We start from the raw sequence: 26,063 nt of genomic DNA, 5'->3' as shown, positions 1-26,063 counted from the left end.
TTTTACTACCAAGGAACTGTCAAGCCCCATTCCTGCCTCTCTATTGAAGGAGCTCCTGCAGAGGTTATCATCTGTCCCACCTCATCAACCCCTCTTTTTTGTGGTCTCTTGTGTCTTTACATGCCTTGATCTTAACGACTCACACTTATCTCTTTTAAGGATGAATGCTCTTTACATTTATCTCCAAGTTTTACAAAAGCTGACTGCAATTTATTCTGCCTTACTTCCATAATGAGAAGGTATTTAAGAAATACTTTCCAAGCTTCCGCACTTGAATCACACTTGACTTACCATGATCTCAAAGTTAACTCATTATCTTCCATTTTCGCTATCAGTCTAAATGCATTCCTTTGTTGGCAACACATTTTCTCCCCTTGAATATTATCTTTCACAACAGTCCTCTATGACTCCATTACTTGAGTCAATAGTCAAGGAAACTAGTTCATTTTATTTGCCTTGCTTGTAATTTGATGCAACTCTTGAATGCAAGGATACCCATTGTTCTTTAATTTTGGCTTTAATCATTGGAACTCTTTATTATTAATTATTGTTAAGAGTTGGAACCAACCCATAGCTGACCCTCTGGTGGGTTTTCAGAGGCAGTATATTGCACAGGAGGAGACTGCCCAACTTTCTCCTGAGGAGCTGCTGGTGGCCTTGAACTGCTTGCCTTTGGGATTGCAGCACAGCTTCTTGCCACTGAGCCACCAGAGTTAAGGGAATCGTATTACACAAGGTACCCTGACCTCCTCCTAAAGATCCCCAAATGTCACAGGGAAAGTTTATCACACACCAAGATAGAAAAGAATGACTTTGTCTTGAAATATACGACTTTTTCAGATTATGATATGCTATTATTGTTGTTGTTGCTGGTGCTGTTCTGTCAGTTATGAACTGGAGTGATCTTATAAATAACAGACTGACACAGTCCTGTACCACCCTCACACTCTGTCATCCTCAGGTTCACTGTTGCAGACATGTGCCAATCCATCTTGCTGAGTCTTCCTCTCCTTTGCTAACATTTTACTTTTTTAAGCATGATGTATTTCTCAAGGCCTGACAGTTCCTGATAACATGCTCACAATACGTGGGATGAAGTTTCACCATTGTTGCCTCCAAGGAATCCACCTGGTTGTACTTCCTCTCAGACAGGCTTATTTGTTCTTTTGTCAGTCCAGGGGATGGCTATTCAGTACTCTTCTCCAGCACCACAATTCACAGGCATTGATTCGTCTTTGGTCTGCCTTATTCACTGTTAGATGTGACGAGATCATGATAAAAATGAAACATGTGGGAACACCCATAAGTGGGATTATTTAAAAAAAAAAAAGACACTAAGCTGACTGCTAAAACAGAAAGAGAAAAAAAAATTTCTAAGATCCTGACAGTCTTCCAACCACTTACTATGTGCTGCCTGTCTCTCCATCTTAAGGACAGATTCTCCATCTTAATGATAGATTCTACTACACAAAGGTTGTTGTTAGTATTAAGAGGGTATAGAAAACTCCCCAAAACCTATAGTCATTGCATGGATTCTGACTCATACTGATCCTACAGGACAGAGCTCTAATCCTTGTGGAAGCTAACTGACATATCTGCTGCCACACAGAGCCTCTCGGGGGTTCAAACCACCAACCTTCGCAGTTGAGAGCTGAACCTTCATATGTCAAATTCTGAGTGCCCTTTGGAGTCAAAGATGATTAAAGCTTCATCTCACATGCTTTGTGCATGTTGCTAAGAGAGGCTATTCCTTGGAGAGGGACATCATGCTTTGGAAGGTGGTGGAACGGTGAAGGAGAGGGGGAGGGCCTCAACCGGGTGGATTGACACTGACTGCAGCAAAGGGTTTGCGTGCGTGAGAGATGGCACAGGAAAGGACAGGGTTCAGATCTGTTGTTCACAGGGTCACTATGAGTTGTATTTAACCTGATTGCATCTAACAACAACAATAGATTGTTTGAAAACAGGGACTACATTCTGTCCATCACTTGGGTCAACAATCAATTCATGGCTACTTAGCTCCAAATGTATCTTTAAATATATGCCCCATGATAACAGATTGAATGCCTTAAAGAATTCTCATTACACTAAGCACCATGTTAAGCTTTCTCTGTAGATGGGAAGGGCTGTGTAAGAGAAAGATGCTTCTTTTGCTGGTTCCAGTTGCTGCCAGCTGGTTAGTGGTATAGGTGTAAGGACATCTGGTGACACTCTCACTGAGCCATGTGCTCACAAAACAAGGCCCCGTGGGGTTCTCACAACCCTACCTGGTTTGGTAGTCACATTCTCACAGACTTCTAGACTTGCTGTCCACAGTGACACTCAATTCTGCATATCTACCCACTAGCTGAAGCTCACCTGTACCTCAGATTCTAGAGGGACTGGAAACCAGGCCTGGCCTGGTCAGCCCAGCAGACTTGTCTCACAGTGGATGCAATTACAATTCTGGTGATAAATTCTGAACTCCAGCTTTTGGGGATGGGTCTGTCTTCCAAGTTTGTCCAATCTTGGGCATTGTCCTTAAATGCTAGAGTACCTGTAAGAGTTCTCTTATATCTGGAAGATATTCTTTTATTACAGCCTAATAGTTCTTTACATTAAACTTCTCATATTTCAGTATGCAGGAGCTCTGATAATGCTGTAGTTAGGGCATTCAACTGCAAAGTTCGAACCCATGAGCCATACTGCAGGGGAAAGATGTGACCCTCTGCTTCTGTAAAGATTTACACTCTCAGAAACCCAAAGGCCAGTTCTGCTCTTTCCTGCTGGGCACTGTGAGTCAGAATCAATTTGATGCCAATGGGTTTTGGTCTTGAGTATTTAAGTCTGTGTAATTTGTGTCTCCTGATTGGATCCAAGCTGATGTACATCTCTTTTCCCCAGTGCCTAGCATAATACAGCACTAATAGTGTACATTCAACACATACCGTCTATTCAAGTATCTCTTGCGCCCTTCCTCAGGTGCCCTTTAATAATTTATTGATGAACTGCTCACAATCAAATCACCCATCTGTGAAAAGTGTCAAAAGTGAAACTACGTCTCCTACTTCCCAGTGGCTCCACCAACTTGAAGGAGCCCTGGTGGAGTACTCACCAATAAGTCCAATAAGTATTAGACTGTTCACCAAAAAGTTGGTAGTTCAAATCCACCAGCTACTTCAAAAGACAAAGATGAGGGAGTCTGCTCCCAGATTCACAGCCTTGGAAACCCTATGGGACTTCTTTGTCCCACATAGCCATTATGATTCGGAATCAATGTGACAAAACTTGTGCTTTGGTTTGGTTTTTTCCCCTCCACCCTCTAGGCTGTTAATGAATGCTATTTCTAGACCCTGAAAAGCCCCTATGAGACTCAATCAGTTTTGATCATTCAAACTCAAGACTAGAGAATTACTTCCAGTCTGGCTCCTGAAAACTTCAGGTCAGATTAATTCACTTCTGGTTAAACATTTCCCCCTGCTTGTCAGACTGACTCCTGCTATCAAGGAACATTAATCTCCCAAAGACTGATTTAGTCAAACATGTTCGTTCTACCAGCGTCCAATAAGAAAAAAATAGAGATAGCAAAATAGTAAGAATGTAAATTTAGAAACACAGAGGTACTTTATAATGTTATAAGTGCTCCAAAAGTTTGTTGTTTATTTAAGTGTGTTTTTTTTTCACATTAAGCAAAAAAATTTAAAAAAACAAACCCTTTAAATATTTCTGAAAGAGTAGAATGTGTATATTAAGGATATGAAATATATAACAAAAAAAGGATGAAAATCATAAAGTCTTCTTCTTCCAGGCCTAGGACTCTTCTATTCAGTTTCTTATTAGTGATGTGGATGAAATGATTCTTTCTGTTAAAATTATATTTAATAGGAAACTGGTTGGACCAGTTAGCCTGTTATGGTGGCTGGTGTAATGTCTTGCATTGTGTTATCAGCTTAGGCAGATGACAAATCTCAGTAATCCCTTTCCCCAGAGCTCCAGGGGAGGGTTATACATGGGAGGTGAAGGTGAAGCAGAACACTTATGCTACAAAGGCCATCACTGATTTGAGGTGAAAAACAATGGATTTACATTCACTCTTCTGTTCTCTGCAGCCAGCTTTCCTTCACAGCTGTCAACTCTGACTGGAAAGCCCAGGCCCACTGTCAGAAGCTTCACTGCAGACTCAGAGGTAGTAACATAGAGAGCTAACAACCTTCCACAGGTGTCTAAGGCTGTTCCCTTTGCAGTTCTACTGCAGCACATGAGTATCTCAACCTTCCTGCAAACCCTGCCTTATGATGTTCGTTGTTGCCGTTATGTGCTGTCGAGTCACCTGCAACTCCTAAAGACCCAACGTACAACAGCTCTGAACCCTGCTCTACCTTGAGCCAACCTCATTGTCTCTGACACATCTACCCCCATTACCCCAGTTACTGAGTCACTCTGTCTCATCTGGGGTCTTCCTCCCTTGTACTGTCACTCCACTCTCCCAAGAATGGTGCCCCTTTTCAAGGATGAGTCCCTCCTGGCAACACGCCCGAAGTATATGAGACATATGTGCTGATTAATGATTTTTATTTTTCTGATTTTTTAAAAATTAATTTTAATGGAAGTTTACAGAGACTTAGGGTTTTCAGTTATTTATCGTTGCATGTTTCTCCCTGCCCAACCACCCCCCACCAATTCACTCTTCTCCTTGAAAAGGAGAAGAAAAATTATTTCATTGCTATGCAATCCCTCTCCCCAAGTCCACTCCACTATGCAGCCTTCATTCTGGACTCCTGTCACGACAATAATACCAATCATGACAATAATACCCAATCATATATCCCTTTTAAACAGTTCTCTCCCTCATCTGTTTCAATGCAGTATACGTCATTTCTCCCCTTCTCCTCTGTCTTCCCTCAACCCAGTGTCAGCCCTGTTTTACAACAGTGGCCCTATGCATATTTGTCCTTGACTGAGATATTTCACTCATCATAATGTTCTCTATGGTCATCCATGTTGCATAATATTTCATGAGTTCCTTGTTTTTCAGTGCTGCATAGTATTCCACTGTGTGACTATACCAGAGCTTCTCAATCCATTCATTTGTTGATGGGCACCTTGGGTTGTTTCCAGCTTTTTGCTATTGCGAACAAAGCTACAATAAACATGAGTGTGATATTATCTTCTTGGATGGTGGTTATGGTTTCTTTAGGGTAAATTCCCAGTAGTGGAATTGCTGGGTCAAATGGTATTTCTATTTGCAACTTTTTGAGAAAGCGCCATACAGCCTTCCATAGTGGTTGCACCATTTTATACTCCCATGAACAGTTAATAAGAGTTCCAGTTTCTCCGCAACCTTGCCAGCATTTGATGTTTGCTGTTCTGTTAAATTTGCTATTCTTACTGGGGTGAGATAATATCCCATAGTTGTTTTGATTTGTATCTCTATTAGAGCTAGGGATTTTGAACATTTCATCCTGTGCTTGTTGGCCATCTGAATGTCTTCTTTGGTGAAGTGTCTGTTCATATCCTGTGCCCATTTTTCAATTGGATTAATTACCTTTATCTTATTGTGGTACACAAGTATTTTATAAATTCTAAATATAAGTCCCTTGTCTGACATGTCATTACCAAATATTTTTTCCCCAATCTGTGGCTTCCCTTTTTACCCTATTGGAGAAGTTTTTGGATATTTTTTTCTTTTGTTTTTGTGCATAAGTATTTGATTCTTAGAAGGTTCCATTCATCTATTTTATCCTTCAGGATGCTTGGAAGACTGTTTAGGTGGTGGATTAGGACGTCTAGGGTTTTTCAAAGCTTTTCTTTAATGAAGTTTATAGTCCTTGGGTTTAGTCCTAAGTCCATGATTCACCTATAGTTGGTTTTTGTGTATGGAGTGAGGTGGGGATCTTGCTTGAGTTTTCTGCAGGTAGTTTTCCAATTTTGCCAGCACCATTTGTTAAAAAGGCTGTTGTTTCCCCACTTGATTGATTCCATCTCCTTGTCAAAAATCAGTTGACCATAGGTAGATGGGCTGATTTCTGGATTCTCAATTCTACTCCACTCATCTAAGTGTCTGTTATTGTACGAGTACGACCCTGTCTTGATGACAATGACAATGTAGTAGTTATCTGATTTTTTAAAAAAACATTTTTATTCTAATCTCTCTCAATTATATAGGTTCACCCCCTCCTTGTTTTAAGTTGTTGTCAATTCAATCTCGATTCATTCTGACTTGATGTGTGATAGAGAAGAACTGTGTTCTACAGGTTCTCAATGGTTGACTGTTTTGAAGTAGGTCCCCAGAGTTTTCTCCTGAGGTGCCTGCAGGCAGACTCCAACCTCTGACCTTCTGGTTCACAGCTTAAGGCCCTAACCATTTGTACAACCTGGGGATTTCTGTAACAGATCCTTTATTCCATGATATTCATAGTTGCCCCGCTTCCTCAACTGAACCCTATTTAAGACATTCTAAATGAGTGGACTCAAATGAATTCTATAAAACTGAACACTGCTCCATGTACTGTATTTAGGCTAAAATTAAAGCAAGCACCACAGAAATGAAAAAGAAGTGAAACTGTGATTAAAAGCAATTACCATAAACACCCTGAGGACATATGAACTACAAGTCCACCATGCCTAGGAACTAACACAGTTTATCAAACAAATAAAATACTGATAGGATTACCTAACTCTTTAAAATTAATATAAAGACCCTTATCACAGGAGTGAAATTATGTTTCCACATTTTACATTGATAAGTCCATATCTGAAACACTGTGTTAAATTTTAACACATTGTAAGAGGAAATATTACATTCTGTAACAAGGAAGTCATTATAAAGTAGAATAGTATTAGGAACTGGGGCTGTTTAACTAAGAGGAAAGAGAAAGAACATCGTTAGTGATTCCAGAGGACAGAACTGGGATACACGGACAACAATGACATAAACAACGATATCCGCTTGCACTTAATGTAGCTCACTCATTATGCTCATTACATGCATAATGTAGCAATCATTTCAGAAACAGAGAAGACATCCTGTAATAGAGGGGAAACTAGACCATGGCTTACTGTCGTGCTTTAGATCTCTTAAAATTGCATGATTCTGCTATTCTGTGTGAGAGATATGAAAGACTTAACTTAGTCTGACTTAATAAAAAACATAAACTTTACAGTGACTGTGGAAAAAGGTCCTTCCTGAGTGGGTTCTGACTCATAGCAACACTATGGACAAAGTAGATTTGTCCCATGGAGTTTCCCAATCTCTGAATCCTTATGGAAGCAAGCTTTATCTTTCTGCTATGGTGAAGCCGGTGGGTTTGAACTACTGACCTTTTGCTTAATAGCTGAATGCTCTGACTTCTATGCCACTATAGCTCCTTCTTTTGAATAGGAAGAATGCATTTTCCCACTGAAGAGTTCCTCTAAAGTGGATGCTTCAGTGGTGTAGTGTTTCATAAAAGGCATCAACAGTTATGTTTCAACAGTGTTACTGAATCAAATCAATGTGGCTCCTTAAGGGCAGAAAATTAATTGTGCCCTAGGGAAGCTCATTTGTAAATGTTACCATATTATCATGATAAATGTTCTCTTTGATGATGAACTGGAACATAACACAATTGCAAAAAAAGATCCAAGTTCCTCAATTTCATACATTGGGAGAAAATATATTTAAGAGACTAAAAATGTTCATTCATTTGTTCATAAATGTTGCTTAATTTTGATAGTTTGGAAATAGGCTTCTAGCACCAAACATGCACAACCAGAGTGCTCACTGTGTAAGGTTTTGGTTTTAGCAAGTGAAAAAGAATCATTTTAAAATGAAAAACATTTTGGTATTTTCTTTTTCTCCCTTCCCTTCTAAAAAGATTTTTTTTTCAGATACTGGAGACTTAAGAGAATTGCTTATTACCAAGATAGATTTGATTTTCACTAGTTATAAAAATGAAAATGAGCAACTTAACCTTTGGATTTTAGCTGATTATCTGTAAAAGAAATTAATTAAGTTCAATCCTTGAAATCTCTTCACTCTCTGAAATTCCTTCATCTTTTTCTTTTTTTTTTTTTATGAATGTTCACTTAAAATGCAGGCGTGAGCCTTAAATGCCTGGCTCAAGACATACTATTTATTTAATGTGATTCACAATAATAACTCTAAGATTTTTGAAGCATGAAGAAAACAAAGTTTTAGGGACACAGAGGATTAGAGACCAAGAGAAATAACCTCCAAAACATGAAACAATTGAATTTTTCTCCCTTCAGTAAGACCTGGAATGTGAAAGTTTGATCAGAGGTCATATATGCCCCATTTAAGGGGCACTGCCATCATTATCATCATCATCATAAAAAATCATTATTATTATTTAAATGCAATATGTTCTTAGACAAATGTTGCATTTAAAAAAATAATAATGATAATAATTTTTTTTTACCAAAACTGGACCAGATTTAACTTCTCGCCTGATACAAACCCTAAAAATTCAGAGGCAGCCACCTGTCTTTGTGCCCAGGGTCATCATGGGTCAGGGGTTGACTCAAGAATGCCTAATGACAAGAATCATTTAAAAGAGATACAACAAAACAAAAACATATCACTCTTCCACAAAAAAACCAAGGAAAGAAGTGAGAGTCACATAAAATATGATGAAAATCACAAGCTTCTTGATATATTTTTTTTTTATCACAATAGGGTTTTTTTACTTGAATGAATGTTTACAAATCATATTGGTTTTTCAGGTACTCATTCATAGGCATTCTGCTTTAAAATAGCAATTATTATTGATCTATTAATTATTATTAATTAATTACTAATTAATTAACCATGTCATCAACCCCTTACACAATAATTTAAGCAGAAAAAATATATTTAAAAAATAGAAGTGAAAATAAAATTGAAAAATTATAAAGACTCAAGTTCCTTTTGCTTAATCTCCTTCCCCAAACAGATCATTTTTAAAAAGATATATAAATAACAAATAAGTTGACAAGAGCTCAATCTCATTCAAAAAAATTTCAAACCCACTACCATTAGGTACACTCTAACTCAGAGCGACCCTCTAATGAGTTTTCTGATGCTGCGAACTGCAAAGGGAGGAGACTACCCATCTTTCTCCATGGGCTGTGGGTGGATTCTAGTCTCCAGAGACACACAGCTTTTGGGTTAGTAGCATGTGACTCATTAGGTACTCCATCTCCAGAGCCCCCACATTACTCACTGACAGTGAGTCAGAACTGACTCCTGATCATAGCAGGTTTTCAAAGGCTATAAATCACCCTGAAGGAGGCTGCCTATCTCTCTCCTACAGAGCAGCTGGATTCCAGCCATCAGAGCAGCTCTGCCTCCAGGTTAGCAGTGCAGTACCCTAAGAACAAGGCCACAAGAGCTCCCTATAGTCACAGCTGTTGTGCCCACAAGTCGGTGCCTACTCAGCTTTGAACAGCTTCCAGAAAGAACGATGGGCAATCTCCTGCATGATTTACAGTCTCCAAAAATCTGATGAAGGCTTAGCTGTGAGTCACCTCTTACTCAACAATAATGAGTTTGGGGTTTTTTTGAGAGGTGCAAATAAAAAAATAAAAGGGGGTGGAAGAAGAAAAGCAAAGATTCCTCCCACATTTAGAGTTTTTTCTCTTAAGAAAACATTGACCTCTTTGACATATAAAGAGACACAAACACATACAGCCCTCACTCCTCAATTCCTTTCTGTTGAGTTGTAACCAACTCATAGCTGACCCTCTAACAGATTTTCAGATTGTAAATGGCTCAGGAGGAGATTGTCCATCTTTTCCCCTCAGATCAGCTGACAGATTAGAACTACCTGGCTTTGCACTGGTGGGGCAACTCTCAAGTCACTAGGCCACAGCTATATGCATGCATATGTATATAATTAAAAAGTCAAATCTCTCTCAAGGACCTGGGAGCTTTGAAATGTCATCATCAAGGAAGCTAACACCTGGTTTGGGGGGGGGACAAGTGTTACTTATGGTTGGCAGTACAACTTCTGAGCACTAGGTCACCTGAGTAAGAGAATGACAATTAGAAAACAGAAATGGCTACCTCTATTATCATGTGACTTTAGGATGCACTGCTTAGACCCGGGAGCTCTGGTCAACCCAAAGCTAAGCACCAGCTGCTCTGTGGGAGGAAGAGGAGCAGTCCTCTCTTGTGCAATTTACTGCCTCTGAAAATCCACTAGAGGTTCAGCTATGAGTCCATTCTGACTCCACGGCAATGAACAACGACTTAGTGCACAGCATGTTGCACTGCTCAAATCCACCAGCATTTATGCAGAAGAAAGACAGGCAGTATCTTCCTGTTAAGATTCACAGTCTCAGAGGGCTGCTGTGAGTTGGAAGCAACTTGATGGCATTGAGTTAAGTTGAACTAATTTCTGGAAAATGGTGTTAAGCTTTCTTATTGTCAAGCTTGTTGTAACTTATCTTGAGATCATGTGTAAAAGGAATTGCATCTGTCTGGCTACACATAGAAGGATGAGTTTTGTGTGCCTTTTGCAATCTCTTCGGTGGATTCAGGGAGCTCTGGAAGCTGAAGGAGCTCTGGGGCCTAGAGGTAAGGAGCTGCATTGACAACTTGAAGGCATATGGTTTGAATTCACCAGTTGCTTTGCAGGAGAAAGATGGGCAATCTCTTCCTGTGCAACGTATTTCCTTTGAAAAGCCACTGCAGGGTCAGCTATGAGTTGGTTCTTACTTGAAAATACATAATAATAACAACATGAGTGGGTTGCCTGTAAAGGGTATCATATGTCTAAAATTCACTCAATAATAATATCATTTTTTATCATTTCTACTTTGTAGAAAAGTTTTTTAGGTTGGCAGGGAATTTGTTTTCAATTATATTTTCTAAAACAGTCACAGAAGCTTTAACTGTAACAGCCTCCAATTTGAAAACATGAAAATGTCCATCACCATGTAAAGATCAAACAACCTGGCTTGTTCATAGTCATGAAATATCACTCATTAGTGAAAAGGGTGAATTACTGTTTTATACAATGGCAAGGAAGAAATTTGAAAATAATAACCCTGAGTGAAAGAAGCTAGGAAAAAAGTATGTGCTGTCTGATTCTAACTCACTCATTTGCTTATTCACTCACTGCTCTTGAGTCAGAACTGACTCATAGCTGACCCTCTGGAAGCTTTTCTGAGGTTAGAAATCAGGAAGATAATGCCTGTTAGATTCTATTTATACAACATTCTATAAAATTCAGACTAGTTACTGTAATATAAAAGATACTCTTGGATGGTTGGAGATTGGAGGTGAGAATATGGGATGAAAGAGATTACAATGGGGGGTGAAAAATACCCATGTTCATCATCTTGATTGAAGCACGGTTTCATGGAAAGGTTATACCAAATTATAACCTTCTGTGGTATCTCACTTACACCTCAATAAGGTGGTTAAAAATCAGGCAAGTAAAATAAACAGTGTGTTTGGGAAATGTAAAAATTAAGGAGAAAGCCTTTTATTATAGGAAGAAGAAGTCAAGCCTCAAATTTGTGACCAGAATCCACAGCAAGAGAATCCCAGGATGAAGTAAGCAATTAAGCAATGGGGTATTAGCCATGTATTTGGGAGTGCACATCCACCGAGAACTACCTCAGAATAAAGCCCTGAAGACCCACCTCTAACTGATCATCATCCTGAAAACCCTAGGAAGCAACTGCACTCATGAGTGAGAACTGAGTCACAGGCAAATGATAAGATACAGAAATCCCACCAGATATTCACTACTAAAGAACTTACAAGGACTCATGACAATCCTGTAAGACAGAGCAGAATGTCCTCCATAGAGAGTCCATGGCTGGAGTCTCTCAGGAGCAGAATGTCCCATCCGTCTTTCAAAGAGTGGCTGGAAGGTTTGAACCACCAACCCTCCAGTGAGCAGCTCAGCAGTTAACCTAGTGTGGCACTAAGCCTCCTTGTACCCACAAGAAGGTTTATAATTTATGTACATCATGCCATTGCAAAATACCCCCTTAACATCAATCAAAACCAAACCCACAACCCAACCAAACAAACACAATAACAAAAACCTCTCCCAGGAAAATCTTCCTTAAAAATAAAGCACTTGGTAGGGATTTCAAGTCTAGCTGTTTCATAATCTCTTCCCTTTCTCATCTCATCACTCCAAGTAGAAAGTAATGGTTTCTTCCTGAGAATCACTGTATCATCATTTACTTACATTGTTGTTGTTATTATGTGCTGTCGAGTTACCAGGGACTCCCAGCGGCCCTATGTACAACAGCTCTGAATCCTGCCTGTCCTGAGTCGGTCTGACTCTGACACACCTACCCCCCAATGCCCCAGTTAATTTATCATTCCATCTCATCTGGGGTCTTCCTCTCCTGAGCTGTTCCTCTACCTTTCCAAGCATGATGTCCTTCTCCAAGGACCAGTTTCTCTATTAGACTAAAACTATATCCTAACTCGCCTTGTATCTTTAATACCATGTTGGTGTCTGGCCCATATGAACTGCTTAATAAAGGTGTGATGGGTTGAAGGATGATTGCTTTGGATTAACAGTTGAAAAGTAATGTAAGATATGATACAGTTCTTCCCCTCATGAATCTCAGTCTGGGGGGAAAAATCAGGTGTTTTTACAAAAGCAACTATAACACACTTCAACAAAATTGCTTCAAGATACATATAAATTAAGACAAAGACATAAAGGAAGAAATGAGTTATGTCAAACATATTATGATTTATTCAGGACTCTATTTATCTATTAGATTAAAAACTCCCTGAGAATAGGGAGTATAAATTGTGGCTGTTGGTATGTGCCGTCGAGTTGCTTGTGAATCATAGCAAACCTATGTGAGCCAAATTTATTGTCTCTGAAACACCTATGCCCATTACCCCAGTCACTGAATCAATCCATTTCATCCAGGGTTTTCCTCTCTTGTGCTGTCCCTCCACCCTCCCAAGCATGATGTCCCTCTCCAAGGACTAGTTCCTCCCTGCAACACGTCCAAAGTATGTCAGATGAAGCTTCAGAATCCTTGACTCCAAGGAGCAGCCTTGTTTCACTCTCTCTAGGACAAACCTGTTTGTTCTCCTAGCAGTCTATGGTATATTCAATACTCTTCTCAAACACCACAGCTCAAAGGTATCAATTCTCTTTCTAGCACCCCTAGTCATTGTCCAACTTCCTGATGCATAGCAAATAAATGAGAAGGCTGAGTATGAAATATCATTTCAATAATCCGTCAAATTACCTACTTCAATTCCTAGCATGAATGTTCTGGATGGACGGCTGGATGGATGAACATTCTACTTCATAAGCATCTGTTCTTTGACAAGAAGGCCAGGCCACCATGCTGTCAACTCCACAGCTGAGTTCCTATCCACCTCCATGTTTGCCAACAAAGGTATAGAAATCGTTTGAAAGGAAACAAATAAATAAAGAACCCTAAATCTTGTTGTTGTGTACCACTGGGTCAGAACTGACTCATAGCTGATCTTCCAGTGGTTTTTCAGGGGCAATAATCACACAGAAGGAGCTTGCTCATCCTCCTTCCACGGACCACCTGGAGGATGTGAACCTCATGCTTTCAGGATTGCAGCACAAATTTTTACCACTAGGCCATCAGAGCTCCCTACCTAAAATCTAGGTCTCCATAATTCCAAGAGAAGAGTTAACACTCATTCTCCCTATAAAGGAAACATGAAGGTGGGAGGTGGGCAGTGGGAATTGGTCAGCAAATCCAAGACCTGCCTGGAGTCACTGAGGATTCACAGCTGGGGAGGGGGCTAGCTCTTTGTGGACCACCATCAGACGTTCCTCTGTCCAAGGGCATATACACGGGTTCTAGTCATCTCATCTCTTCAGCAATCACACCAGTCTCATTGTGAACATAATTTCTGGAGATTAAATTTGCAGCTTTCTGCTTTCCCAGAAGATTTTAACTTTCTTATTTGCGCTCAATATCTGAAGAGGCAGGAAGGTGGAATAGATAACTATGAAAAATGTGAGGATAGAATGATGAAAGCACTTAATTCTCTCATTGTGATAAAAATATTGGCAATTATGGAAGTCTAGTCAGGACAAAACTAGCACAACATGGAAGTGTCTCAAATTACAATGGAGAGACGTGGATTAAATACCAAGCAGAAATCTCAAATAACTTCTTCTTTAGAGAGTTCAATTCAACAGGACATGAATAATTTAATGTTTATGATAAGGCAGTATTGCTTCTTATACTTACATTTAAAGAAACAACAGGTCTCAAAAAGGGAAATGAAGTAAATATCTATTGGAATTTGTCATGGATCCTCCAGCTAGACAGACAGCTCCAGAGGATGACAGGTGGACCCTGGAGCTCAGTGGTCCTCTGGATCACAGAGCTGGGGGGTCTGCAGAGGGCTCTTGGGATTCTTACCTGTAGATGGGGTCCTGCATCACCAGCATCTTGCTCTCATCCCACGTCCACTCCTTTTTCTGCAAGAAAAGAAGCTGTAAATGAATAAGTTAGGCTTGTCCTTAACTACAGAACCAGGGCACACGCTGAGCTACTAATGCTTATGCAAACACATGCATTTTGCTTTTGGCCTGACTTTTTCTCGCTAAGGGGCCCTGAGTTGATTACTCAAAAAGGACAAGTGGAAAATGTCAAGTGTCTGGTCTGATCAGTTTCCTTCAAGCACTTTAGAAGGGTATCTCTCTAGGGCGCTGACCCATGGGGACGATAGCTAAACCTCTAAATCAGAATTTCATGGAGAAATCACAAGAAAACAAAGATTATACATCCTTACAGAAGAGTGAGAAAATTGAGGGGGAAAGGGGAAAAAGAGGCGAGACTGTGAATGTTCCTGACATGGGTCTCACCCATTCTCTTTCCCTTAAAACCGCAATGCTCCACTCAAGCCTGGTGGGTGGACTTACACATAAGTGGTTATTTATTCATTATTTATTCTGGCTGTGAACCTAATTTATCAGGAGTTGGGAGGGAAGAAGAAGGGACAAGAGCAGTACTTGAGTCACCAGATAACTGAAAAAGAACACATCACCTCAGTGTGAAGTGTTGGACTCAGGTCCAACCCACAGATACAGGGACCAAGAGTCCTGCTTGACTTCACAGGCCTCTGTCACAGTGACAGTGCTGTCCTGGTCATTTGGGGAGGACTGTTCTTCATTTAATGAATATTTTTAGGTATGTGGATTTGTCAAAGATAATGTACAAGGTGGTCACTAGGGTTTAGAGACTCTCAGGCCTCCATCAGGGACTATCAGTGGGGGGATCTATATCTATACCTCCAGGGTGAAATTCAAAACTCAAATCCATTGCCATTGAATTGGAACCAACGCATAGCTGACCCTCTGTTGGGCTGCCTAGGCTATAAATCACCTGGGAGGGGACTGCCCATCTTTCTTCCATAGAGCTACTGGTGGATTTGAACCATAAGAGAGGCAAGCCCTTTGGGTTAATAGAATGATTTCCCATGATGACACCACAGGGTGAAATTAAGAAGAAACATGCACACACCACCCAACCCCATTTTAATTTCTTGAGTTTTTAAGTGGATTTTAGACTAGTCTGTAAACACTCAAAATACATTTTTGTTGTTATACATACAAAGCTTTTCCTACAATTAAGTCGTCAATTTTTTTAAATGCCTTCTTCTAATTGTGACTCATTTCCTCTATGACTTTAATATTTAAATGGCCCATTTGGAGCAACAGTGAACAAATAGACTAATTATACTAATATAATAATGCCTTTCATGAGACTCCTTCAGATAAATTAATGAAACAAAATCAGACTTCTTTCTTTACAATAAATGATCTTGTTGTTGTTGTTAAATGCCATCTAGTCATAGGTGACTCATAGTGACCCTATGAACGAAAGTCCTGGGCACTTGTATAACTGTCGTCCTTTCTCCAGGTTCATAGGGTTTCCAGAGGCAAGCTATTACGGAAGCGGATGCCACTCCTGCTTCCAAGCTTATTTTAATCAGGGAGCTCCACCAAACACTGTCCACCATGGGTAACCATTATTGCATTTGACTCCTCAGTGTCACAGAGTTCAGCTTCACAGCAACAAATAATCTGAGATTTTTAAAAACATGCCTCACCTGAGAAGCTTCCTGGGCTAATCACTACCCTGGCTGATATTCTTTATACCTTCTACACTTTCTGATATTTCCCTGTGATAGAGCCATGTATCAACCTCCTAGGCTAAGTTTCTCTGGTTTGGTAGCTACATGGTCCTTTGGCAGTCATCCCCATGACAAGATAGGCCATGAAGAGCAGCCAGTCAGTGAAAGGGTGTTGCACAGGGGTGTGGCCTAGATGAGTCCTTACAGACATTCTCGGAGAAGTTCTCTAGCTTTTTGGCTCCCTCAGGATCCTGCATCTAGCTCCTTACCATCTGATCTCAAGTTCTCAGCACTTGAGCCCATGGCTTGCTGTACTGCCTGTGAGTCAGCGGCCTGTCATTAAACCTGCTGATGTTGGACTCATCAATAATTGCAGCTACAAAGTGAGTCAGGAGAAATCTCTAGATTGACATCTAACCCACAGATTTAGAGCTTGCCAGTCTCCACAACCTCATGAGTCATTTCCTGAAGACAAATTTCTCTCTAGCTAGACATTTTAGAGAATGTACTCTGGCACTCTGAACTGGACTCATCATTCATCTAGGCTTTGACCATGGTATATTCTACTATTCTTTCCCGTGGTATGGTCATAATACTACACTTAACAAAAACAATTGATTATAACATTTTTCATCACCTCACAACTTTACTGGTACACATTTATACTGATAATCCAGTTGAAGAAACAAGACTTTTTCGAAGTCCAGATACCTGGGCCAATATGTTAAGCCCAAAACATATCATTCAACACAAGAGTTCTTTAAATAAAAATATACAACAATATGTTTGAAATATGATTGTATTATGGTGTAAAGTTTTTATTACCTAAATATTAAAGTCACATCTACAGTCATGATCACATGGTCAGCCTGAAATGTTAATTAAATCCTGTTAATATTTATGAAGTCAATCTGCTGCTGGGTGCTGCATTGGTAGAGGGGATGCAGACAAAGTCCCTGCATCCACACAGTTCTGTGTATCTAGTGAAAATAACACTCAACAGCATTGAAATTATAAAACACAGTGAAGAAATAGAGGGCAGAGGCATCAGCCGAGTTGAGGGACATCAAGAAACGTTTAACGATCAGGTGGGCAAAGTTTCCAGACATAGGAAAAAGCATATGCAAAAGCAGAGAGAGCCTTAGAGAAATGGCAGTTGTTGCAAATGGCTGGATGTAGGATTCCATATCACCTCTTTAGGAAATTCACCAACACCACAACTCTATTGTAAGCAGTGAATACTAGAAAGAGGTTTACTTCTATTTCATTGACTATGCAAAGACATTTGACTGAATGGATCATAACAAATGATGGCTAACACTAAGAATGGGAATCCCAGAACACTGTGTTCATGTGAAATGTATGCATGGACCGAGGAGAAGTAGAACAAACAAGTGTATACTACATGATTTAAAATCTAGAACAATGTACAGCAGGATTATACCCTTTCTCCATCCCTTATACACAATCTGTTTGCTAAACAAAAAATCCTCATTACTTGGCCGACAGTAATATCATAATTGACAGAGAAAAGATTGAATGATTTCATTTTACTTGGGTCCACAATCAACACCCATGATAGCAGCAGTCAAGCTGCCAAGGACCTCTCCAAAGTGCTAAACAGCAGTGATGTCAGTTTAAAGACTAAGTGATCCTGATCCAAGTCATGGTCTTTTCAGTTGCTTCCTTCGCACCTGAAAGTGGGCAGTGAATAAGGAAGACAGAAGAATCACTGATGCCTATGAATTTAGACTACTGACTATTCCATGGACTAGTGGAAGAACAACTCTTTCTTAGGGTACATGCAAATTAGAGTGCTCCGCAGAGGCAAGTAAGGTTTGTCTCAAATACTTTGGGCATGAGGTCAGGAGGGGCTAGTCCTTGGAGAAAGACATTATGTTGGGAAAGTGGAAGGTCAGAGAAAGATCATCAGTGAAGTGGGCTGACACAATGACAACAACAATGGGCTTTAGCATGACCGAGATCCTGAGATGGTGCAGGACAGAGCAAGGGTCAGATGCGTTGTTCCTCAGATGGCTATGAGTCAGAATCAACTCAATGGCACTGAACAACATAAGCACTATCATATTATTGAAAAAAAATCTAAAACAAACAAACAAACAAAAATATAATCATTATTAGGCTATCTACCATACTTCAAACTCATAGAGTAAAAGAGCCAACCCTAAAGAAATAAGGTGTTCTTTCAGAAAGTCAGATAATTGACTTGTCAGACAACCTAACTATACAAGCGCATAAATGTAATGATACCATTAATCTTGCAAGAGAAAGAGGTTCAATGGATGGCATGTTTGACTCACATTGAAATCACCCCAGGGGCTTTTGTGTATTTGTATATTTTTTTAAATAAAATTTTAAATTTTGATGTAATAATAAACTCACAAGAAATTGGTAGAAATACTACGGAGTGATCTCATGTGCCCTTTACTCAGTTTCCTTTCACAATAATATCTTGCAAAAATACAGTACAACAGAATATTGACATTTATACAGCCAAGACACAGAGCAGTTCCATCACCACAAAGATCATCCATTCTTGTGTTGGTTAAAACTACAGATGTAGTGTACTGGTGTACACTCTTCTGATACACTAATTCAACAAGTCTACGATCAGGAACTAAGGGGCTCAGGTGGTGGAGGGTGTTAAATGTTCCGCTACTAAAAAAGACCAGCAGTCCAAAGTCACCTGGTGTCCAAGGCAGAAAGATAGGCAGTCTTCTCCCATTAAGATTTCCAGCCTCAAGACACCAGAGGGAGGGATTTTATGATGCAGAATCAATTCAGAGGCAACTAGTTTGGATTTCTGGTTTAATGTAAGGCCTAAAAATATGGAGTTTTCACAACCACTTCAGGCCATTTTCATGTGATCCTAACAATGAAAGCTGCAGGAATCTAAAATAAGGTCCTACTAAAGAAAGGTGAAACTCAGATCTCTAACCAGAGAAATCCCCCCTCCCCACTTCTCCTACTATGTACCTCCCAGCAGTCTCAGGAGGATCCCTGACATTCTAAAAAGTGTCAACTGACCGTCATTCTATTATCCACCACCCTTGGTCAAGGCCCACCATCAACCATTAATCCCTAAATGACCACTGTGAGTTAAACACTTCAGGAGGTAACCACTGAGGCTATTCTCCTTCTGAGGGAATAGAATAGATCCTCTGGTTTTCATGTTTTTATTCAAAAGTCTATCTTTGGTTTTATTTTCAAAGATGGGAGGGGTGTAAATGATTGAATGTACCTGAGAGGCCACAGAACTCAAAGAAACTGCAAATCCACTGACCTTTCATGAGGGTCAGTGGAAAGCAGCTCCAAAGAGTATTCTGAGTACAGATGATTTGGTTGGTGCTGTGTGCATGTGATGAATGAAACATTGCTACCTTGACCATGACTGATTTGGCTCAGGAGCATTTGACTGAACATGAGAAAGGTCAAGAATCACTAAGGGGCTGGGATAAAACTGCTCTAGAGTTGAGCTCTATGATGAAATGTTACAAATCTATGCTGTTATGTCTGCTCTTATCAAAGTTTATCCTGTTCCCTACAACGAAGACCGAGTTCCCAATAATAGTAGATAGTGCTAATGATTTACCACATATCTTGCACTCAAATTTACTGAAATGCTAAAGTCTGCAGATGCATCAAGTACCAGTTCCTATTCATCCTATCATAGCAATGTCTAATGAAGACATCTTATAATGAAGATATTAGAACTCTCATGCACTGCTGATGGGAATGTAAAATGGTGCAAACACAATGGAAGGCAGTTTGGCACTTCCTTAGAAAGTTGGAAATAGAAACAGCATTTGACTCAGTAATCCCACGCTAACTATATATCCTAAAAAAGTAATCTTTATGATACAAATAGATATATGCACACCCACTTCCGTGGAAGCATTTTTTTACAAGAGCAGAGATATGGAAACACCCCCGCCCCCCAAAAAAATCAACATCAAAAATAAAAGGATAAAGAAACTACGGTACATTTACACAATGAAGTATCAGGGAACACTGACAATCAATAGAGAATCCCAGAAGCATATAACACGGATGAATCTAGAACACATTATGTTCAGTGAAATAATTCAGTCACAAAAGGACAAATATTGTATAAGACCATTATTATACAAAACAAAGGAAAGGTTTACACAAAGAATCATTCTTGGACAGTTGTCAGGAATGAGAGGAGGAAGGGAGAGAGAAATAAAGATTAATAAATAGATAATGTCATTGTTGTTGTTGTTGTTGTTGTTTTTAATGTGCCATCAAGTCACCTGTGGCTCATAGTAACCCTATGTAAAATACCTCTGAACCCTGCTCTGTCCTGAGCCAGTCTTACTCTCAATTACACACCTACCTCCATTGCCCCAATTACTGTAGCAGTCCATCTCATCCCAGGTCTTCCTCTGCTACACTGTCCGTCCACCCTTCCAAGGATGATGTCCTTCTCCAAAGACTGATCCCTCTTTGCCATGTGCCCAAAGTATGTGAGATAGAGCCTCAAAATCCTAGCCTCCTAGGAGATACCGGATTTCACTCTCTCCAAGTTTGTTCTCTTGGCAGTCCATGGTGTGTTCAATATTCTTCTCTAGCATGGCTTAAAGGCATTGCTTCTTCTTCTATTATTCTTAGTCACTGTCCAGCTCTTTGATGCAAAACAAGTAATTATGAAGACTATGGCCTGGATCAGGTGCACCTTAGTCTCTAGACTGACATTATTGCTCTCCAGCACCTAAGGTTCCTGACAGCAGATTTCTCCAATGCAATTCGCCTTTTGATTTCCTGACTGCTGGTGCCAAGTGTGTTGATTGTGGACTGGAGTAAGCTTTAATTTTTAACAACCTCAATCTCTTCTCCGTCCATCATGGTGCGGCCAATTGGCCCCATGTTTCAAATATCTGTCTTCTTGATGTTGAACTTCAAATCTTATTGAAGACTACAGTCCTTGACCTTCTGCAGCAAACACATCAGGTCTTCCTCAGTTTTGGCAAGCAAGGTTGTGTCATCTGCATAACACAGGTTGTTGAGTTTTCCTCCAATCCTGATGCCACATTCCTCTTCAAAAACCCCAGCCTCTTGAATAATCTGTTCCATAAACAGGCTGAAAAAGATATGGAGACAGGATGCATCCCTGACCTACTCCCTTTCTGTTTCTGAACCATGTAGTGTTTCCTTGCTCTGTTTTGATGACTTCCTCCTGGTCCAAGTATAGGTTTTTGCATAAGCACAATCAAGTGTTCTGGGATTCCCACCCTTTTCAAGGTTAGCCACAATTTGTTGTGATCCACACAGTCTAATGTCTTTGCACAGTCAATTAATCACAGATATACATTCCTTTGCTACTCTCTGCTTTCAGCCAAGACCCATCTGACATTGCCAACAATGTTTCTAGTGCCACGACCTCTTCTAAAGTCATCTTATATTTCTGGTAGTTTGCTGTCAATGTGCTGTTCCAGTCGCTTTTGGATAATCTTCAGCAGGATTTTGATTGTGTGTGATATTGGTGACATTGTTTGAGAATTTCCACACTTTGTAGGGTCAACATTTTTGAGATAAGAATAAATATGGATCTCTTCCAGTCAGTTGTCCAGGTAGTTGGGAAGATAAAGGAGGGATATAAGGATTAATAGAAATCAGAATTACAAGGAGGAAGTAGGGAAAGTGTAATTTCACGGAAATTAATGTTATAGGACAAAATGCTTATGAATGACTCAATGAAAATTAATTTCTATCGTAAACTTTCCCTTGAACTACAATAAAAAGAAAACAACAGGAATCAAAAGACATACTGCAATGGACAGCAGTACTGCAAAGGTCTCTTTAAAATACTGAGGAGCGAACTGGGGGTGGGGGTGGGGTGGGTGGGGAGAAAAGTTCAACAATGAATGAATGGAATTCCAAAATCTCTGTATATGTTCATGGAAATGAATAGTAATAATAATAATAAAATTTCAAGAAAAAAATGCTGAAGAGCAAGGTATCACTTTGAAGACTAAAGTGTACCTAGTCCAAGCTGTGCTACTTTCAACTGCTTTATACACATGCGAAAGCTGGACAACAAATAAAGAAGAATGAAGGATTACTCAAGATGAACAAACATGCCTTGGAAGAGACACAGTTAGCTGGGAATGTTCCTCAGAAGCACTGATGATGACTCTTTATATTTCATACTTTGGGTACACTATCAGGAGGGTTCGGTATATCGAGAGGGGCACTACGCTGAAAAAGAGGAAGATTCTCAATGACATGAGTTGACAGTGATCGTAACAATGACTGTTATGTACAGCAGAGATTTTGAAGATAGTAGAACTGTGCAGTGTTTCTGTCTCTATTGGGTGTAGGATTACACAAAAGGAGAGTAAGCTGACTGTAGGGCCCATAACAACCCTAAGAACCATGGATATTCAAGAGCCTAAGAATGCATACGGTTGGAGTATTTTAGTCCAATCACCCAAATTGTAAGAACTTTGAATGAAAGTTCTTGGCCCCTCTGACTCACAATATACTACGCATCCGCACTATTTTCCACATAAGAGTCTGAAGAGTACTGTAACTCAAGAGGGTCATATCACTTAGTAGCTGAATGAAGACTAGAATGAAGCTCTCTGATTCTACCACTTCAGTATAATTCAAAGGCAATACAATATGGCAAATGGCTTTACTCAGAAGAGGGCTCTGCTTTATACACTTCACCCAACTTTATCTACTTCATGTCATAAGCCCAGGAACAATTTGATGACACTTCTCTTTTTGGTCCATAATAATTTCTCCATATATTCCCTACTATGCAAAAATTTTAAACTAAAAAAGAAAAAGTAGAAACACCTCCCTCTCCACATTTCTAAATGGACATAGTCTTTTAAGAAAAAAATTAGGAAAAATTGTTTTATAGTCTCATTTAAAGGAATGATGGGGGAGAAGGGAAGAACCAAAATTAATGCCTCAGCTTCACAGCATTATAAATCAAAGCTGGCCTCAACTATTGGATAAAGAATGTATTATTGAACAGTAACTACAGTCAAATTCGGTTTAATCATCTTCAAAAAACCTCTTATAGCTCCAAACTGTACTCGAAGCCAATTTTTTCTTTAATGATTGCAAATAAGGACGTAAAGTCTTGGTTACTGTGTGTGGAAAATTTCAGTTTTGTCACCCGCTGTCCTGAATTGGCTGTGTCGCTGTGGTATGCCAGGAAATGAAGACATTTCAAGCCCAGATGAGAGAAGGAGAGGAGGAGGGGAAAGCAGGGAAAAGTGACTAAAACTGTCAGCCCCTCTTCACATTCCTCCAGGGGGAAAGCAGAGTCCTTTTCGAAGCCTTACTTACTGCTCAGAGCCCCAGGGGACCAGCAGGCCTGAGTGGGACTGGCCTGCAGCTTCCTCCAGCCTCCAGGCCAGGTGCAGGCACGGCTCCCACTGCACAAGTGAGAGGATGAGCAGTACCAGCAGCGATAGTGGCGAGGCCAATTAATTAAATACCCAGTGAGACACGGCTCTGGCTCCTCATTAGCTCCAGAAATATAAAGTATCTGGGGAGAGAAAATGAGTTGAGGAGAGAGAGCCTGGTGGAAGAGGCAGAGAACTGTCTAGCAATATTCCATATTCCAACGCTGAATGTTTCTATGTGTAACTTCTTCCACTTATTTATTTGTTCCCTTCATGCCTACTAAGGACACATCTGGCATCATCAATTCCTTTAATAGTAGGCTTCTGAAACAGGATTTACTGTTGTTATTGCTGTTTGGTGCCATTGAATTGACTATAACTCATAGCAACCCTATAAACAACACACCTGAACCCTGTCCTATCCTGTGCCATTCTCATCCTGTCTGACACACGTGAGCCCACTGCTGCAGTCACTACATCAATCCATTTTGTTGAAGGTCTTCCTCCTGTTTGTTGACCCTCTACCTTTCCCAGCATGAAGTCCTTTTCCAAGGAGTAGCCTCTTTCAGCACCATGCCCCCAATAGGTCTCTTTCTCCTCTTCCTCTAAGGCGATTAAAAATTCAGTGAGATATTCTGTTATTGCTCATCGTCATCAAGTAGGAGTCAACTCATAGTTGACCCACCAGCAGGCTTTAAGAGGCTGTAAATTGCATAGAAGACTGCCCTCTTACTCTGTGGAGTAGGTGATAGATTAGAACAACTTGTGTTTTGAAGTTGACAGCACAACTCCTTATGCACGACACTACCAGAGCCACCTTCAGAGAGATATAGAAAGTAGTTTTAAATGGCTGAAGGCTCTGACTCATACTGTGGCTCCTCTGTTCTGGAGAAAGAAAGGAAATATGGCCTCAAGAACATACCCGATTTACACTGCCAACACAAAGGTACAGGGTTCATATCCACCAGTTGCTCTGAAGAAGAATGATGGGAAATCTCTTGCCATGCAATTTACTGCCTCTGAAAACTCACTGGAGGGTCATCTATGGTTTAGTTCCAACTTGATGGTACACAAACAACAACAACAACAACTAACTAAGGGCCCCAAGTGCTATATACTCTGAAATCCATCTCTGCATTTGTACAGAGGCCGGGCTTCCAAGGGCTGCTGTCAGCCAATAACTGAGCAGGATCTAATTCAGGAAACCTCTGACAGCCAGCTATGGCTTTAACAGTCCCTGACAGCTTTGCCAAATCTTCCTCAGGCTACAATATGAAGTCTGGGACACTTCTGCCCAGCTTTCCTGCCTTCCTTCCCTATTTCCTTCCTTCAGAATCAGACATGGATCAGTTTGACAGCTACTTTTGTTTTTCCAAGATTCCTCTCCATTTTGTCCCACAAGTATTTAATCCAGCCTTGTTATCTGCATCTTAGAGGTTTTAGACACATATAGTTAAAAGGTAACATATAGGAAAGTCATGTTTATCTGTTTCAGTGTGTGTGTGTACGCGTGTGTTGCTGGTGCTGCTGAGTTGAGTACATCTTCTAGTGACCCTATGAACAACAAACCTCAATCCTGTAGTCTCCTGTGTCTCTTCTATCACCTTTGATACACTTGAGCTCATTGCTGTAGTTAGTCATTGTGGCACTCCACCTCATTCCTCTCCTTCGCTGATCCTCCATCTTTCCACCCATGATACCCCTTTCCCAAGGAGCAGCCTCCCCTAGCAACATGTCCACAGTGTGAGCAACAAGGCTGTGTCATCTTTGTACCCTTGTTCCAAAGAGCACTCTGGATGCAATTTTTCCAAGACCTAACTGTTTCTTCTTTTGGCAGCCCATGGAATATTCAGTACTCTTCTACAACACCACAACTCAAAGTCATCAGTTCTTCTGTCACCATTACTCACAGTCCAGCTCTCAGATGAACAGTAGGTGATGGAACAGATCCTAACCTGAACCAGGTACACCTTGGTCTTCAAACCCACATCATTACTCATCAATATTTTGGAGAGGTCCCTGACAACAGATTTGCCCAAAACAACCTCAGTCTCTCAATACCTCTCTCTCTCTCTCTCTCTCTCTCTCTCTCTCTCTCAGCTTCGGGTACCAAAGAAATCACTGATAGTTTCAATCCTTTCCCCAACTATCATGACGTTGCCTATTGGCCCAGTGTTAAGAACCTTTGTTTTTCTTGATGTAGAGATGTAATCCATATAAAAGGCTGTAGTCCCTGATTTCTGCTACAAGTGTTTAGGTCCTCTCATTTTCAGCAAACAAGGTTGTGTCATCTGCGTAACGTAGGTTGTTGATGAATCTTCCTCCAATCCTAACGCTACATTCCTCTTCAGAGTCTAGCTTCACAGATTATTTGTTCAATATATCGATTAAATGTTTTTGTTGCCGTTATGTGCCATCGAGTCGCTTGTGACTCATAGCGACCCTATGTACAACATCCCTAACCTCTGCTCTGTCCTGTGCCAATCGTACCATCTCCGATACACCCATCCTGATTACCCCAGTCACTGAATCAATCCACCTCATAGGGGGCCTTTCCCTTCTGCGCTGCCCCT

At 40.3% G+C, this 26,063-nt stretch overlaps 1 protein-coding gene across 2 annotated transcripts in view; it reads right to left on the bottom strand.

Moving 5' to 3' along the window:
* NOS1AP (nitric oxide synthase 1 (neuronal) adaptor protein) overlaps positions 1 to 26,063 on the bottom strand; it is a 523,739-nt gene that overhangs the window by 91,987 nt on the left and 405,689 nt on the right. The window contains exon 4 of one of the 2 annotated variants that reach the window (XM_006887361.1): positions 14,368 to 14,441. In XM_006887361.1, the coding sequence (XP_006887423.1) occupies positions 14,368 to 14,441 (74 nt within the window). The remainder of the gene's footprint in view (positions 1 to 14,367; positions 14,442 to 26,063) is intronic. The other variant, XM_006887362.1, reaches the window with a different exon arrangement.

This window comes from Elephantulus edwardii, unplaced genomic scaffold (assembly GCF_000299155.1).
Source record: "Elephantulus edwardii isolate Elephantulus edwardi_28Jun2011 unplaced genomic scaffold, EleEdw1.0 scaffold00057, whole genome shotgun sequence".
Taxonomy (NCBI): domain Eukaryota; kingdom Metazoa; phylum Chordata; class Mammalia; order Macroscelidea; family Macroscelididae; genus Elephantulus; species Elephantulus edwardii.
The sequence above is the reverse complement of the archived record's forward strand: the minus strand, read 5'-3'. Positions and strand labels throughout refer to the sequence as shown.